General features: G+C 42.1%; 1 protein-coding gene across 1 annotated transcript in view; it reads left to right on the forward strand.

The window, feature by feature from the left end:
• Positions 1–18549, forward strand: part of DOCK3 (dedicator of cytokinesis 3) — a 1414611-nt gene that overhangs the window by 890930 nt on the left and 505132 nt on the right. Inside the window, exon 6 of the mRNA XM_086938817.1 lies at positions 10259–10407. Coding sequence (XP_086794943.1) covers positions 10259–10407 — 149 coding nt within the window. The remainder of the gene's footprint in view (positions 1–10258; positions 10408–18549) is intronic.

Below are 18549 nucleotides of genomic sequence, written 5' to 3' on the forward strand. Positions count from 1 at the left end.
ATGCATGCACTAGCAGTCAGTATAGAATAGCCTCTGCCCGAGAGACCTTTCCTTCTAGATAATACAGTTCCTCAAACACAAGATATTAGATATGATTTGGGTTTAGGTTGTTCTGACACGCCAGACTTCTGTCTCCACGTATCGTGCTAAATGTCAAGTCCCCTTCACCCTCCAGTTCCACGTCAATCACACGTCATGCTGCTGCGCGCGCATCTCTGCCATATATTTCTGCTGACACTGCAGGATTCCTCTATGGATCCACCCACCTGTGACACTTTCATGTGACGTTGTCTAGCACACACCTCCGTGTACGCCCTCGTGCACGCCTTCTGTTACGTACATGTGTTCTTATCTCTTTTCTCTCAGCTGTTACGCCTTCTGTATCCATCACCATTATATGCATTTACTATATATATTGTACTCTGTTAATAAAGCATTGTCTATCCCTTCCTGAACCTTCGTGGTGATGGAACATGATACCTGGTTCGAACCAATTCCATTTTATGGAATAAAACCCTTATAAACTCAGATGCCACGGACTCTGCCTCTCATTTTTTGATTGAGTTATTCTTATTGAACTTTACCGCATAGAAATTCCGCATAGGTAAATTTTATTTACCACAGAGCCAGGTCCCTAAGATGGAGACTGGTTGACAAATAGGAGGACAGAACAGAGAGCCTTCGGCTTTCTGTTATGACATTGTGAGCACAGGAGCCAGAGCTAAAGTTGCCTGCCTGTAATTCATTTCTGGGTAAACCAAGGTGAAGAGCTTGTAGAGTATGCACAAGTCTGCGTTCTTCCTGCATTCACTAATGAATTGATGGAGGTGGAGACTGATTGCAGAGAAAATGTGTGCCTTAATCCATACAAATGAACTGACAAATACGCTCATGTTATGCATAGTGTATGCATCTGCTGCTGATTGGTTGTGTGGAAAATAATGTACCCAGGGTATCATGGGCCTTGGTGCAAGCAAGGAAACACGTCAATTTAACTGCTGCTGAAGTGGTAAAATACAGTAATTATCGGAGTTCAATGAGTCCCTGTGCCTTTGCGGGAAACAGCGTTTACAATGCTGTCATTACATCGCAGTACTACTAGAATGCGGTTGTTACAACGACCTCGTTGTTAGTACACAATGCATTTACATCGCAAACCATTACGAATTCCAGTACGGGGCGCTGAGGTATTGGAGATGAAATCCAACACCTTCCCTATTGTTGTGCAAACTGGAGTAGGAATAGTAAATAATACTACTCCTAAGGCCAGCGCGTCACCTACTGGAAGTCGTTGCAATGGTTTGCGGTGTAAATGCATCGCTTACTAACAGCGTGGTTGTTGTAACGCCCGCGTTGTAAAAGCACGCAATGTAATGCATCAGGTAGTAATGTGCTATATTCGCCACAGCACCTTCTGTAACAATGGCAGCTAAGCCCCGGTGGTTAGCATTGGAAGGGCGGCCATAGAAGCTCTTATAAACTGATAAATTCTTCAGATCTTGCTCAGTGCAACCAGACATGGTCCTAGTAAAACAGCAGGACAATCTATTAAGCAGGTATTTTAAATGCCAATAGGTCTGGCTTTTAAATGAAAACGCCTTCTCATTTAATGATGGATTTAGGCATTCATTAAGTCACTATACATGCACTATGACGCACACTTCAGCAGAGATAATTTCTTTTCCATCTGCCCATCATGGTAAGTGCAACTTCACCAAGTCTTGCCCATTACTACCTTATTTAAAAAAGCTTCGTGGATCATTCAGGTGCTATTCAAGTGTGACTATGGAAGTTGTGTAACTACGATCAGTCGCTTCCATTGATTAGTTCAACTCTGAATTAATGACAAAGGTGGAGCTTTGTAATTGATTCATTTGGTTCGAGACCTTGTACATAGCGTGCTCCAGTTCAATTAAGTAGGCGTGAGCTCTCCATGGTCTGATGGTAAATGGTCTTGTGATGAACATGTTACTGAATCAGGAGTAAGCTGCTTTCTTTTTTCATACTCTGCCTCTGCACCCCGCAAGCTACCCCACAATACACACAGCTTGAATAACAATAGTCAATATAGAATGTCCAAGACGGTGTGGTATATTGTGGGCCATTTTGGATTAGCCTAATGCAGGATGCACCGTACCGGATGTGCTTTCAGCATTCCTAACACAGAAAGGCTGAGTTTGTTTTGGACTGATTGCATTGGTGACTTGCAAAGGGCCCAACTGTAATTGGTGCTCGCGCCACTGAGTACATTTGCTAATTCCAGTTCCGCCTGAGCGGCCAAGAAACAATACGTTTCTTCAAGACGCACTCTTTTACAGGAATGACAAAATACGCACTTTACTTTTACTCCTTCATTCCTGGTGTTTTTGTAGTACCTCATTTTTGTGTTTGAAGGCTAAACCATTAAAGAAACTCTGTAAAAACCTTTTTTCATTTTTTCGCTTCATCATGTCTTTTTGATTGGGGAGATTGGATGCTTCACCCTGTATACATTCACCAAAAAATAGAAAATCCATTTAGCGTGCACTGACATGCCTGCCAACCGTGGAATCATTTCCTCCTTTTGATACTGTGATAGAGGAGGAAGAGGAGGGGCTTTAAAGAGGGTGGACCCTGGAGAATGGGATGGATTTTCGTATCACCATGCCTGTCTGAAAAACCATGCCGACCCTTCCCAGCTGTACATATGAATGTATGTGATACCACCTTCCATGTCCGGGTCAAGTTGCCAACCCACCATTGTATTACAGCATTGCAGAGACTTTACCAAACCTGCATAGGAGTTTCCAGCTCCCCATAGTTACTGCTGTGTGATGGTGTCTATTCCCTGTCTTGCATTGTGAAGATTGGCAAAATTTGTTACACGTAGTGACATCATGTCAGTTGGAAAGTCTGTGGACGGTTGCGGTCTGGCAAAGGGACTAATACAGTGGCGTAGCTAGGGGGATGTCGGGTGAGCAGTCCGCCCTGGTGGCACTCTGTTTAGGGTTGGCAGAGGTAAGCAAGTCCTGCCGCCTACTATCACCATTCCCACCCCCCCCCCCCGGGACAAGTCTCCGTTTGCCGAAACCCCTTGCCCCCCTCTTATCAGGCGGCAATCTTAGGGGCTGCCCCGGGTGGCACTAGGTCTAGCTGCAACACTGGACTGATAGCAATGCAAGACCTAATTTGTGGTTAGTCTAAATGCCTGACCCCAACATTGTCAGCACATTGCAGGCCACCACAATACCCAAATTCATCTAGAATTTCCCCTTGCCTTCATTATCCCCTCATTGTGCCATACTTACATTGACACCACCACACTAGCACAAACAAGTATTATATTACCATCTTCAATCACTGTACTGCCAAACACAAACTCACACTGACACCTGGTCCTACCTCACTGCTCCTTGCCAACGCCACAAATCATACCCCCATTCACCACAGTTTCGCCTGGGGCAGAGAAAAATAATGTTTTAACATTCAATACATGTATTTATATTTTTATCTATTTTAAATAATTTAATTTAACCTTATTCCCTATAAGGTTTCATATTAAGTCCCTGTCTCCATTATTTTTGGAAGGTGCTGGAATACAAGTGACTGACTATAGGTAATGCTGGGCTTACTCCAACAGGGAGCTGGGGTACATTTACTGTTGTTTTTGGTTCCATTTTGGCTGTAAGAACATTAAAGTGCAGTTTATGAAAAGGAATGGGCTTACTCTTTTTTCTAGATGCGTGCACTTCCCTCTCCAAACCCCTCCATAACTCTCCCAGAACCCTTCTCCCTCCTCCTTTAACCCCTCCCCTTCAGTAATAAGAATTCCCTATTTTCCAGCTCCTCCTCCCTTTCCCTCCCACTTTTACTACTAAAATGTATACTTATGTGTGCGGAGACTCCACAATCGGGGCCTATATCTCCGCACAGAAAAAGATAGTTGAGGCAGAACCTCAGCATGCACGTTTTTGAACAGCATTGTGTAGTATGTTAGCACTACCATTGTAGTACCACTAAACACACTACAACATGCAGCTTGTGAACAGGTCTGTCTGTTTTTTCGCTAAAGTGTCTCTGCACATCGGCTTTACATTCAGGGAAATGTTTACTCTATCAACTCCGATAATGCCATATGAACTGTCAAGTGAGAAAGATAATACATTCGAAATGTATTACATGGTTTCATTTTGAAAGTCTTTTATCTAAAAGTGCTCTGCATAGAGCCATTGTGTAAAGATAGTAAAAGCCTGTGTTAGCTTAGAATTTTATGTGTCTCGAAGGCTAGGGAAGGGATTTCATCTAGTTCACTGCGAACAGCAGTGAGTGCACTGAATATTAAAACCACACATGGAACACACTTAAACACTCACAGCCAGTGCAAATCTACCGGTAACTCTATTTTTGAGGGAATGGAAAGGTGTGTGAGAGCCTTACACACACACTTTACACTGTACCACAGTGAAAAAGTGCGCAGAGGCCTAAAATCACCAACACCAGGTCACAGAAACAGGCTAGGAAAAAGCAAAAAGTCTCGGGGTGAACCTGCCAAAAGGGCCGGGTCCAACACTTACACTTCCTTGGCCGTCAAAGGTTGAGTAACTTGCAGAAGGGTCTATTTTCCACAGTAACATTGCACACTTTGCATGTAGTCTACCAAGCAATATATGGGACTTATGCTGTGTGGCAAGATCAGTAATTGTTGAACAATACCATCATAGTTCTGCAATTTTACAATGCTATAAGCTAGATTTATTACACAAATTCAATGTTTTTATTTTAAGAGTCTTGTAAGCAAAAAAGACTGACATGGTTCAGTTGAGGCCACGAATCACCATGTATGTGTGTATTTTCATCTTGTAATATTGCAGAACTCGGATCCCTGCACCCTGGTTTCATTTTTACTGAAGGGGGCACAATCCTATTTTTGTTCCTGAAGAGGGCAGAAGAGTTTCAGTCATTAGCATGTTTCAAAATGAAACTGATATTCATTCATTCAAAAATTGTGTTATTGCTTGCCTGGGATGTTTCACAAGGTGCTATTGTAATATTTATGCCCTTCATGCAACATTTCATTGTGGGATTAACACATAAGCTTTGTAAACCCATCTCTTTGTGGCAATACTTCAGCCAAATATGAATGGCTCCTAATAATCAGAAATAAGTATGGTATTAGTTATAAATGCAGGGTCAATAGAATTTGCAACATTTCATTCAGGATCCAAATGGCATTTGCGAGAATGACATTGGTGTAAAGAACCGTTACATATATTTGTACATAGTTTTGTTGATTATGGCCTGTAATTTGCCCTCACCATACCTATTAGGTGATTAGTGCATGGATTTTTGGAAGAGGAGCATTTCTTTCAGGAAACAAAAATGAAAATGTGAAGAAATGCTCTAGTTGTACACACGTTGCTGATTTTGGATCATAGAAACCAGCTTCTTATCCCACTTTGAGGACATAGGACCCAATTTATGTGTGGTGGTAAGCATACTCTGTTGCAACAGTGACAAAGTATGCTTACCACCAACATACTCGTCTGCCCGCTTAATTTAGATGCAGGCAGACCTTTAGTTTAAACCCCTCCCAGGGCCCTGTGTTGTAAGGACCACCAGATGCAGGCCTTTAATTCCAGCCACCTGACTCTGATGGGTGGAATTAGAGGCCAGTTTTCATTGTCAGTCACTGCCAGAAAAATCATGGCGGTAAAGGGCAATGAAAACTACTAAATGCTTCCCTCGCCATGGGAGAGGACTACATGACGAGGGGAGCATTTTATTTTTTATTTTCAAAAAGAAAATTCTGCTTTAAGATTTTTTTTTTAAATAAAACTGAAAACAGTTTGGTGCAGGGCTCCGTCATGATGTTGGAGCCCTATACCAAAGGCAAAAGGCACTGACACAGGAACTGCTGTGAAGGCGGTTCTTGGCGATGTTTTAAGAAATGACTCTCTGCTCTGTGGTCATTTCAAATCTAGTGGATAGGACCTATGTCAGGGCGATGGAGTAATTTACTCAGTCCCCCTTGCAGAGAAATGAGCCATCCTCCAGTTTATAAATCTGTCCCTTAACCAAGTGATGTGCGATTCCATGCAATTCACGTTATCTTCCTGTGCCTGAATGTACATTTGCATTTAAAATCAACAGCGCAATGCATTGTCTAATACTTTTCCAGTTACTTTGTATTGTATTTGTGTTTATATAGCACTTACTACCCCTAATGACTCAATAGAGTGCTTTATGGCAGGTAGCTTTCTACTCCGTAGCCCAAAGTTAGAGGTTAATGCAGTGCTTATTAACCCTTTAGCTGCGGCGGCTATTCTGACGCAGCGCTAACAGGGCGGGGCGGCCGCGCGGCGGCCGCATGCTGGTGACAGAACCGCTCCGTCACCAACCACGGTTGAGCTGTGCTCGTGACGGAGCGGTTCCGTCATGGCCCGCCCCGCTCAATAGAACGCCCCGCGCAGGCGCAAAATCAGCGCCGGGCAGGCGCGTTGGGCGGGCCATGACGGAACCGCTCCGTCATCAGCACAGCGCCACCGCAGCTGATGACGGAGCGGTTCCGTCATCAGCATGGGAGGGGTTAATCATTGCTTTCGTTTTTTTGGTTTTTGAGTTAGTCTTTTGCTCTAAAGAAACGAGAGAATTTCCTACATGTTCAAGTGGTGATGTATTAAGTTTATAAGGAGCAAATAGGGTAGATGAGATTGGATAGCGAGGAGAGGTTAAGAGATTAAACACAATTATAAATTGTGGTTTATGAGAGTAGGATGGGTAGTCAGATTTAAAAGGTTATGGTATTGCAGGACGTGTTACTCAGAAGGAGAGTTTATGATTTGTAAAATAGGGATTTGGTTAGTTTACGGAGGTTTAGTAGAGAGTAACGCAACATGCATGTAACATGTAGGGTAAACTCAGAAGCAGTGAAGCATCCAGAGGATGGAGTGTAACGAGTATCATTCAAATAGAAAAGGAGAGAGAATAATCCTTTGATACAAATTCGGTTACTCTCGGGTATGTGTTTTATTGGATTGTTGAGGTCGGTTGCAAATTGAGTAAACATGAGTAGAAAGAAAGGCTGACAGTTGATGCCCTATTGGCAGGTGATATAAATTGTTTCCTCTTAGGTTGCTCTGTTTGGCTGTTGATGACATTGATAAAGTCTGTTCTTTTTTACATTGACATTGAACATTATTGAAATTGTTTGACTTTGTATTTGTTTTTCATGTGGTGTACTGAGCTATGTAGTATCTCTGGTTAGTGAGTTGTTAGATTGATCTGTTGAGAGTTTGAGCAGTGTACAAACAGTGGGGTTTACATTGATTATTCTGTTTTATGTGTTTATCAGCTAAAGATGCATGGGTGTTCAGTTTCCAGAGTGATGTAGGTCTCCCAGATTTTAGGGGTTCTTTTTTAAGGCATTCAGCTGAATTGGCACTTCCTTGATCGTTGAGGGTCCTGTCTGTTGGTAGGAATTGATGAAGTGTGGAAAATTTGTTGAGTCATTTTGGAAGTTGGATTACATTGGTACAACCAGGTCTTAACCATGATTCTGAACTCTATGTGATTCCCAGTGGCTCTGATCTTTGCAGGTAGGAATTTCTAAAATATTGCCACTTGCATGGGCAAAGTAATGGCTATGAGGCAGTTTTCAAGTTTTAATATTCTTATGTCCTTAGATTTTATCGCTTGAGAATTATTTGTGTTGAGCATTGTCACAGGTCAATTTTAAACTGTTGATAAGATTCCGTAGTGATTTCATGTATGTGTTCCAAATTAGAGGTGAGATGATAGATCCTTGTGGAACTCCTCTCCTCTTTTTGCATAGTAAGCAGTGGAGGAGAAAGGTGCTGTGTGAATCTGATTTGATATGTTATGGGTATAGATGTAGAAATTGACTGCAGGATCTTTTTTAAAATGTGTGGGGGGCAGACGTCCAAAGGACAGTCACATTGGGCTTGTAGCCTTTAGAAAGACATTACATTCTGAGTTTAAAATTTCTGAAGTTGAGAATATATTGTGATTATTCTTGGCAGTGTAGAATGTGAGGATTATTTTCTCTTGGTTTTTATTGAGATAAGAATGCAGAGTGTCTGCTTTGTTTAGATATTACTCTGCTAGTTTAATGCCTCAGTCTTGTGAAAGTGGGGTGGAGGTTTGACAGCTCAATGGGTTGCGAAATTCCGATTGAATTTTATTAAGTTTGTTGGTTGGGAATCTGACCTTGATGATCCTGATTGAGTAGTGGATTTGTTTAGCCTTCTTTATGTATGATTTGTTCATTGTGTTGTATTTATGTAGACACATTTTGGCTTTTGAGTTCTTGGACTTGAGCCATTTGAGTTGAAGTATTTAGAGTTGTAATATTTTTAGTTCTTCATTCATCCAAAAGGATTTTGTATGTCAACCGCCGAGGACACATATTCATAGAGCCTGCCTACTGACAGTACTGTTTCAAATTGAGCATTTATTGTTAAGTGAGATTCCAACTTCTATATGTTTCTTTTGCTTCGCTGTATATAGGCTATTGTGAATTGGTGGGCTTTGGTTGATACTTTATTTGGAATCTTGAATGAAAAGATCATGATGTGATGACTTGTCCTTGTAATATATGAGTTTTGTTGAGTAGTGGTGCAATCTGGACTGGCGATAATTACATCCAATATTTGTCTACTATGTGTGTGGCCCCAGAGATGACCTGTTGTAAGTTGTTTGTATTCATATGATAGCATTAGGTTGAGGTGTATTTAGTTTATCTAACCCGATGTTTAGGTCACCAAGTATAGATATATTGGACAGTTTTGTTGATAAATCTAAGACCGTGTTCAAGAAAGCGTCAGTAAACGCTCTGTTGTGGGGTGGAGATTTTTAGAGCAAGATGAAGTAGAAGTTTAAAATGGGGCTGGGCATCTAGAAAGAAGGTCTTCACAATGTTGTACAGTAACGACTTTCAAACTGGTGATTGTTATGGTGTCCATAACTCCTTCCGTGCTCATGACGAGCTCAGCTCGTCATGAGCCGTGGAACGCTCGCACGCTGGGCTAATTCCCCTGCTGTGCTGAACGTTCTGAAGAAACTGGTGTGGCCGTGACAAGCTCAGCTCGTCATGAGCACACGAGCACCGTGCCTCATGACGAGCTGAGCTCGTCATGAGCACTGGGGCGCTGTGCGCGCCGCCCTCCCGCCCCCAGCACAGCAGAGGAATTAACCCAGCTGCGAAGGGGTTAAATACAATGGTGGATCCACCTCCTTCTTTCCTTTCATGGCTATATGTAATGGCATGATATCCAGGGGGGATAGTTTCATGGTGCACTAGGACAATGTCTTTTCCAAACCAGGTTTCAGTGACAAATAGTATGTCTGGTTTTGTATTTATTAATAGGTCAAATATGTTGTATTTATTTTTGCTAATTTCTGTTGTGGAAGCAAGGGTATTCACCTGGGTTATCAGTGATCTTATTCCTTGGACTCTTAGTAGATATGTGGTTACTATTGGTTAAGATTTGTTCTTTGTGTGTATGGGAAGGTGAAGGGGTCAGAAGTACTACTGGAATAATGGTGCTGGGCTTGTTAGGTAGGTGTGGGTGTAGGATTTGTTTCCACTTCCCCTTCTATTTTCATCATCACATCATGGTTTGTACAATCAAACCTCATTTGCAAATCATATGACATTACTATTTTTCCTTGTTCTTGCTACAGCAATAATGTTCTCAATGCAGGTTTCTGCAGCTCTTTGAAACTAAGTATATATGCTGCATCAAAGACCTTGAGAATGTGAAGCTTGCAATAGATCTCCTGACAAAAAACATGGATTCCTTTTTATAAGCCTAATGTCCTGGTCCTTCTCCTTCTCTGTGTGCTGAGGATATTAGCAATAATGATGGGAAAAATGTTAACTAGTATGTTTTGATGTTACAATCACACGCTTAATGACTGTGACTTTTGCTCAATATTTCAATGGTATATGGTAGTAAAGGATGTTTTAAAAATTAGGGATCACAGTATAATAATACTATTTATTGCTTTCTTTCCTTTCCTTCCTGATCTTTCCTTCCACAATCTTTCCTATATCCTCTTTCCTGGCCCCTTACACCTACTTTTTCCTGACACAATAATACCCTCCTCAAACTACCTTTCCCCACATTATCTCTCATCATTCTGTAACCTCATTGGTTTTTAATCATTCACTCACTTTTTCTCTCTTAACTCTACCCTCTCATCTCATACCTCTCTGTGCGAATTTACTCCTCATTCCCTTTGTACCTACCTACCTCAGAAACACAAGGTGGATTTATTCTACAAGCTTCGACATGTAATGAATGAACTTATAGATCTGCGGCGGCAGCTGCTATCAGGTCATCTGACACAGGACCAGGTGCGTGAGGTGAAGAGACACATCACTGTGCGACTGGACTGGGGAAATGAGTAAGTATTTTGCTGCAGCTCTTCGATGAAATGTGGAATGATAAAGACTATATGATTGGTATACGGTGATGTGGTAAACATGAAATCAATGTCTAATATTTAATACAGTGAATTTAAATCCACAATGGGGAAGAGTGAGATATATTTCAGAATAACATATCTTTGTGGCCAATCGACAAAGTAGCTGATTTGCAAAGTTAAATATACATGTGTAGATTTACTCATGTGTATATTTTCTCTCACACCTTGGTGTAACTCCATACGTTTTTGCTATTCAGCATTTCTGAGTGCATATTTGCCGCTAGGTGTAGACTTACTTTAAAAAAGATTAATATTGAACATATTTTAAAGTGTAACATAAATGTAAATTAAGTAACTAATAAATAAAATGTTATAGCACATTAGCAATCATATTTAATGTGAATTAATATTTATTTATTTATTTATTAAGCTTATAGAGCGCGACAGCTACCCAAAAAGGGTTTCCCGGCGCTGAAAAAGGCAGTGTGCTAGAGGACCGAAAATTTCCTATGTACTGGAAAATTATTGATTGAACAGCCAGGTCTTGATGGCTCTGCGAAATCGGACATAGCTGGTTTCTGTACGGATATTCATGGGGAGAGAATTCCAAAGTTTAGGGCCTAAAAGAGAAAAGGACCTACCACCCATTCTAAAGAGTCTGTATTTGGGCACGCTGAAATAGCCTTGAGATGAAGATCGGAGGCAGCGTGCAGGAGTGTAGGTGTGGACAATGGATTGCAGGTAGCGGGGGGCAGTACCCCATTTTATTTTATACATGTAGCGCAGGGTTTTAAATTTGACCCGACTCACAACTCTAAGCCAATGTAAGTCATGGAGGTGCCCCGTAATGTGATCAGTTCTGTGACTTTTACATAGCAGTCTCGCAGCGGCATTTTGAACAAGCTGTAGGCGTCTTGTTACTGCCTTAGTTGCCCCTAGGTAAAGGACATTGCCATAGTCCAACCAAGAGGTTATCAGGGCATTGACCACAGACCTCTCGGTATCGCAGGGCAGCATCCAGATAATTTTCTTTAACCATCGCAGAATGGTAAATAAGATGGCCCTCACCTTATTTACTTAATGCTGCATAGTTAAACGGTTGTCAATGGTAACCCCCAAGTTAGGAAAATGGTCAGATGGGAGAGGGAGGGCACCCATCTCTGATGGCCAGTGCTTAGAGCTCCAAAGGTCATGCTTTTGACCTATAACTAAGACTTCGGTTTTGCCTCCATTCAATTTGAGCAAATTGTCGTTCATCCAGTTTGAAATTTTCTTTAGGCCTGCTTGGAGGAGGGAGGTGGAGGCTTGGTCCGAATTAGAGCGGGAAAAAGTGATCTGGGAGTCATCGGCATATATGAACAGAGTAAGACCTTCTTGTTCAGCAATGTGGGCCAGTGGTGTTACATATAGGTTAAATAGAAGAGGGCTAAGTACCGAGCCCTGGGGTATTCCATAGGGGGACGCATGGATATTGGAGGTGGCAGTGTTTGAGAAGATTTGGAATATACGGTGAGTAAGAAAGGATGCCAGCCAGCCCAGAGCCTGGCCGCCGATTCCCATCGAGGTAAGGGACTTTATGAGTAGGGTGTGAGAAATGGTATCAAATACTGCGCTGAGATCAAGCAAAATCAGCGCAGCTGTGTCTCCTCTGTCCAAAAGATGACGTAGGTTTTCTGTAACGCCAAGGAAAGTTGTTTCGGTGGAGAACCCAGGGCGGAAACCTGATTGGGAAGGGTGAAGTGTGTCATTGGCCTCGAGGAACTGGGTAAGATGGAAGTGGATGTGCCTCTCCAAGATTTTGGAGAATGCAGGCAGAAGAGAGATGGGGCAGAAATTAGAGAGAATTTTAGGGTCGGCAGTGGGCTTTTTCAGAAGAGGTGTCACCATGGCATGTTTCCAGCTTGCCGGGACAGTTGAATTTTTTAATGAGAGATTGAGGGTTTTACAGATCATGGAAAGCTGAGGAGTGTCAAGTAGTTTGAGTATCGGGATGGGAAGTGGGTCAGCTGGTGAGCCCGATTTCAGTTTACCTAGAATCTCTGAATTCGATATTTTAAGATGAGTTATAATAAAAGTAATCTTTAAATAAAAATAAAATAATACCCACATTTTGTAGCATTTCTAATTTTAATATTTCATACATTTTGTTAACATGTAGGTGTTTAATTAATGTAAATGCTTTTGACATTTTTAATTAAAGCTCAAACTTTAATTTTTGGTTAAGTGTATTTTTCATTTAAAATAAAATAAAAAAATATATTACATATATAATTTAAATGTCAAACTAATTTAATTTAGTTAATGGATGTTATTTTATTCCCCCTCTCCCTGCCTCCATATTTATGTACAGGAGTATGTTGCAGGACTTGTGAGTGTCTGTGTATGGTGCTTGTCTTACTCCAAGGCTGGATTGGAATACATTTGAAACTGTTTATACCCTTTTATGTTCTAGTAACTTTAGAAGTGAAGTTTGTAAATTGTCATGGTGTTACTTTTTTGATGATGTGAGTTTGTATTAGCCTGTTTATCTCTAAGCCCTTTGGTAGTTATTCTCCATTTGCCACCACTCTCTCTGACCCTCCTACATTTACTACAAAATAGTATACTTGTGTGTAGAGAGATCTTTGCCACCAGAGCAGGGATCTATGAACAGACAAAACAGGAGACAGAAGTGGAGCTTACAAGCCATAGGTCTGTGAACTGCATGTTTAATAATGTAATTCAGTTGTAACAGTTGAGGAAAGTAGTAAGTGAGTAGAGTTACTTGAGCAAAATATTTATTTAGTACGAAAATTGCAGTTTGTGAATCAGACTGGTAAACTGTTTTGAGAACACCAAGTGGTAATAAAGAGTACACGGTCATAAATCCTTTGTTAATTTGCCCTGAAATGTATAGTCTCCCTATTAATAATAGTTCAAACGGGGCGCTGTCCTTTCTATTTTTACTAATTGTATATGAATATTCCCATTTTAGATATTTTGTGTCCATTCACTAAGGGTATTACAGGAATACTAATTTGTATATTCCTTAATGCATTTTCAACAGGCCCATTTGTCTTGTAAGTGTGGAAAATGTAATGATGTTGAAAATCACTTTTAGTTATATTTGAGTGATGTGGGGACATCTCTTTTTAGTAGATATGCTGTGACAAAATGAGGTAGTGTTTGTGTTAGGCGTATTTGACGTCTTGACTGTAATGTATTTGTGGTTTGCTAGTGCAGGTATTTTCCATGATTATACTTTACTTGATCTTATGTTTCTACTTGCTACCACTCTCTGCTAAACGCATGTGCAGTCTAGTACACTTAATTTCTCTCTGCTGGTCTGAACATTTTACAGTTTAAGAAGCAGTTAATCAACTGTAATCTGGAATAGGGAAGTTTAGCAGTCCTATGTCAAATGTTAGCACATTTTGCAGGCTTAACAGCCAAAGCTAGTACAACAATGTGAAGTGACACGCCGGTGAGAAAATAGGATCGGACGGCCGGTTGTTGGGGGAACCCGAGATATTCGTGATGGTTCCAGAGAACTAAGGCTGATATTGCCTTTTCTTACATATAAAGAAAACTATACTAAGGATGACAGTAACTATTGTCATAGTTGAAAGACCATTTGAAGGTGATTTACAAAACATAGGTCTTTGATACGATCTGTATTGGTTTTGACACTAAGAGTGAGGACAGTTTTTAGGCCCTGAAGAAGTCATTGGGTAATTCCCCTTGACGAAACACGTGTTGGCGTTTGGCTGTTACATACTGTATCAAGACTGTACTGCTGTATCCACAAGTCTTCGTGAACATCTTGGACTGAGAAAATAAAATAAGGACATCTCATAATATGGATGCACAGATATGGACAATGATTTTTTGATTAGACTTTATCTGTAAAACTCACAGATACGTGTACCCTTGTGCTCAGGGAATCCTATATGTTTGTTCAACAATGTGAAGTGATTTTCCAGGTACTGACTGGAAACCAAATGCAGCCCTGACAAATTTTGTCAGACCAGCCCCCATACTACATGTAGTGGGCAAAGCAAGCGAGCCTGAGCATTGCAAGGGGAGCTTGGGGGAGAGGTGCGGGATGGGGTGTTTCCTCAACCCAAGAAATGTTTGAAAAATATTTGCAAATATGGTGCACTTTACAACACATTTGTCCTTATAGAACTTTGTCCAGTCACTGAATATATGGTTGGAAATTGGTGACAGGACTTCATGACTCAATAATGACTTTAGCAATTATATTTTACGTTGTGTTTGTGCACTAGTGAGTGGGGTAAAAAGGTAGTCCTCTCTGCTCCATCTCATTACGAAGTTTCATTAACACATATGATGCATGGCGTGCCAAATTACTTGGGCACACACCCACAGCAGGAACTACAGGAGAAACAATAACAACTGTCATAACAACGGTGACCATAGCCTCTGCAACACCGATGACCTCAGCTGTAACCATAACAGTCATCAAGCAGGAATAACAGGAGTAAGTACAGCTGAAATCACAGCATGAATAATAGCAGTAACCACTACTGCAACCCCCAGCAGGGACCATAGTGGCAACTATAGCTTCTCCCATAGCATAGAGAACATTTGGAAAAACAGCTGCCAAAAAGGAGAAATCAATGAACACAGTTGTAACAACAGTAAGGACAACAGCAACATCATCAGTTTCCACAGCATCAGGACCCCAGCAGTGACAATGGCTGCCAGTGCAGCAGCATCCACAACAGCACTACAGCACAACTACAGTGGTATTGGCAGTTACAATCACAGTAACAGCAACAGATACAAACAAAGTGGGGGCCTAACAATTGATCACATCTTCATGACACCAGAGAACACTGAAGTTACCAAAGCTGCTACTAAACACGGAATCGGGTAGTGACCACAGCTGTACCTGCAGCAAGGACAGCAGCAGCATAATCAGCAACCTTAATAGCTTCAACATGGTAGGGACCATAGCAGCCTCAAGAGGAGCCACAAAACTAGCTACAACTGCTATGACCGTGGTATAAGCAACAACTGCAGGTTTAAGACAACAGCAGTGATAGCAGCTTCCACCCCAGCTATAACCACAGCAGTAGCCTCTGCTACGCAGCTGCCATTAGAACAGTAATATCAGCAGCAGCAGCCACAGCTACAACAGTAGGGTCTACATAAGCAGCTACAGCTGCCATAACAACAGTGACCACATCAGCAACAGTAGCTGTATTCACAGCAGCAGCAACCAGTCAACCTTTGACTGAGGTTTTTGGGGAAGTTCGTATGAATGCAATTAGGGGGTTATCTGACAAGTATACAGGGATAAGACCCTTTGTATTAAGCGTACTCTTCTCTGTAATTGTGAGTCTCAATATGGAGCCTTTCTGTTGGACAGGGGCTGGGAACAGTTTCTTTCTTTAGGTCATTTTATAGAAGCAATGAAGATATCCGGGAGACTACTGAGTCATTGAGGTACCCTCACTGTACACTAAAGTTCCCTAGGGGAGATGTTGTTTAAGGTATCAATCAAATTTTTTCTCACCTGATCTATATTTTAGTGGACAAATACAATGGTGCCTGTGGTGAATTACATGGAATTGGGTGGTAAATTAAGTGTTATTTGGATGATGCATTCTCAAAGGTTATTAATCCTAAAGGTATGTGTTGTCATAAGAGATTGTCTCTTTTTAAAACTTTTGCTTCGGTTTGAATGTTTGTGACTCATTGGCACTCCGCCACCCCTTCGAGCTTCATGGGCCGATGGAATATTGAGTTGAAAGGGGTAGAAGTTCTTGCTGAGAAGATGGAATCAGCCATATATATCTTTGTGAGGAACGATATGCCTAGATTGAGGAAGGATATCAGATGTAAGCTTTTAAACTTATGCTTGGCCGCTGACCTGCTGTCATGTAGGAGGCAGTGCTTAATTTGAGTCGGTGGTTTCTGTTGCTGGTCACCTGCACTTATTTAATTTCCGGTGCTCGCCACCAGCACTTAATTGTCAACACTACACTTATGACAGTCAGTCACATGGTGGCGCTACTCACCTAATCTAGAGATGAGCAGAACAATGGTTGTTTATTAATTCAATATACATTAATAAAAAATAATACCTGCCTCCCCAGCCATTCCTTTAGCTTTGGGGACCTGAAATAGTCTGAACTGTCGCACTTGCAGGTGAGAGAGACGGTTAGAAGTTGTTTTGACAGCGATACAAGGGGCGACTGGTGGTGCAAACTGCAGTGGCCTCCTGGTCAAGGCCCTGGCACCTATAATTTGACAAATAAAGCACTGGTAGGAGCCAGTCAAAGTTCAAAAAGAAGGTGCTGAAGTCAGGTGTTGGGATGGTCGGGATTACTCAAATCAGTCAGTAGCTTTGTGCTCCCTCATATTTGGCCTCTTGTTTATTGATGCCTGAATGTATGCTGTATGGGAGAAATGTTTATGGGGATGTGAATTTAAATAATTCTTTCAGAGCTGAGAAGTAATTCCGCCTTCTGACGTTGCGAGGTCCTTTCCTAATAGAGGATGTGATACTGGGAGGACTATTTTGGAATCAAGTACATTAATCTTATGAGGCTAGATCATAAGTGTAGGAACATTATGGCAAATGGTTATATGGAAAACATAAACGAAGCAACCCAACCTTCTCAAAAGCGATGCTTTTTAAAAAAAAAATATGTCTTTATTGGCATTTTGTCAAATTGTTACAACAGTAATCACGGATACATGTACATGATTACATTTGTATCAACACATGAGTGACAGAAATGTAACGTCAGATTACAAAGCAATAGGGAGAGGCGTATGGAGTGGCTACACACCACAGTTCCTGGGTTTAATGTCATCCTCTGTGTAATGACATCCAATCATATCTATTTTACATTGATAAACAAAATGATACAGTGCAACAACAAGTTAAAAAACAATCGGGACCCTGGGAGGGAGGGTAAAGGGTCTGAATGTGGTGCCTCTTGTACTAACAAGTGGTGAAACATTCATGATGGGGGGAGGTGTCAAGGGGGTATTGATGTAATGTCTCGTAGAGATTTGCGGTTTCCGCCCTGTCTGTCTTCAGAGCGGCGATGGTCGAGGACCAGCACTGCATGTGCGGGGACAGTGGGATTCTGTGTCTACGGGGCTCCTGGGGACTATACCCTAGTGGCAGTAGTGGCCCGTGGAGGGAGTGCTGTGGGCAGTGGGGCGGGGTGGGGGAGGAGCAAGGTGGAGGGTAGTACACAATGGAATATGGCCCAACGGCAGGCGCGCAACACCCATTGAACTCACCGGGCTTCAGCCCCCCCCCCCGTCGTGTGTGGCAGCCCGGGATGAGAACAGATCTCGGGCACACACAGAGCCGCACCCGAACGTTTCACAGGTCTTTAAAAGACCAATTGAATGTTAATTAGGCCTTGCAGTTGTTTCACCCCTTCTAAGAGCCCCTGCAGCTCCACCCTGCCTACTGATTAAACGTTCCCCCCCCCCCCGCCGAAATTTGGCTCTAGTTGCGCCTCTGCCCAACGGAGGTAAGTAAACAAATAAATAAATAAAACAAATTTTGTTGCTCGCGTTGCATTGCATTTGGCAATGCAGCGCGCAGAACGAAATTTGTTTTATTTATTTATTTGTGTACTGACTTCCGTTGGGCTGCATTCCATAGTTTACTAACCCCCACCCTGCTCCTCCCCCGCCTCACCACCCGACAGAACTCCCTCCGTGGGCCGCTACTGAACATCACAGGACTTGACAGGAATCAGAAGCTCAGGACGTATTGTCAAGTTTGTCCTGAAGACTAAGTATGTAAGTGTCCCAAAGGGTGTCAGCACCCCTCTCTCCTCGTGTCGGCGTGTCACGCACCATTGCTTCGGCAATCTCCCATTTAAGAACAGCCCAGAGCAAGCAGTCCATTGTAGGTGGTTTCACTGCCTTCCAGGACATGGCGATCAGTCTCTTGAAAAGGGCCATAGCAAGGTCCGCGAGCTTGAGGTAGTGTTTAGTTCACTTTGTGCATCTTGTAACCCCAAGAATGCACTATTGGGTCAGGTGTCAGCTGCACATCAATCACCTCGGACACATGTTCCATAACCTGCACCCACCCCCAAGCCAGTGGAGAACAGTCCCATACCATGCAGAGGAAAG

Source organism: Lissotriton vulgaris, chromosome 9 (genome assembly GCF_964263255.1).
Source record: "Lissotriton vulgaris chromosome 9, aLisVul1.2, whole genome shotgun sequence".
Classification (NCBI taxonomy): domain Eukaryota; kingdom Metazoa; phylum Chordata; class Amphibia; order Caudata; family Salamandridae; genus Lissotriton; species Lissotriton vulgaris.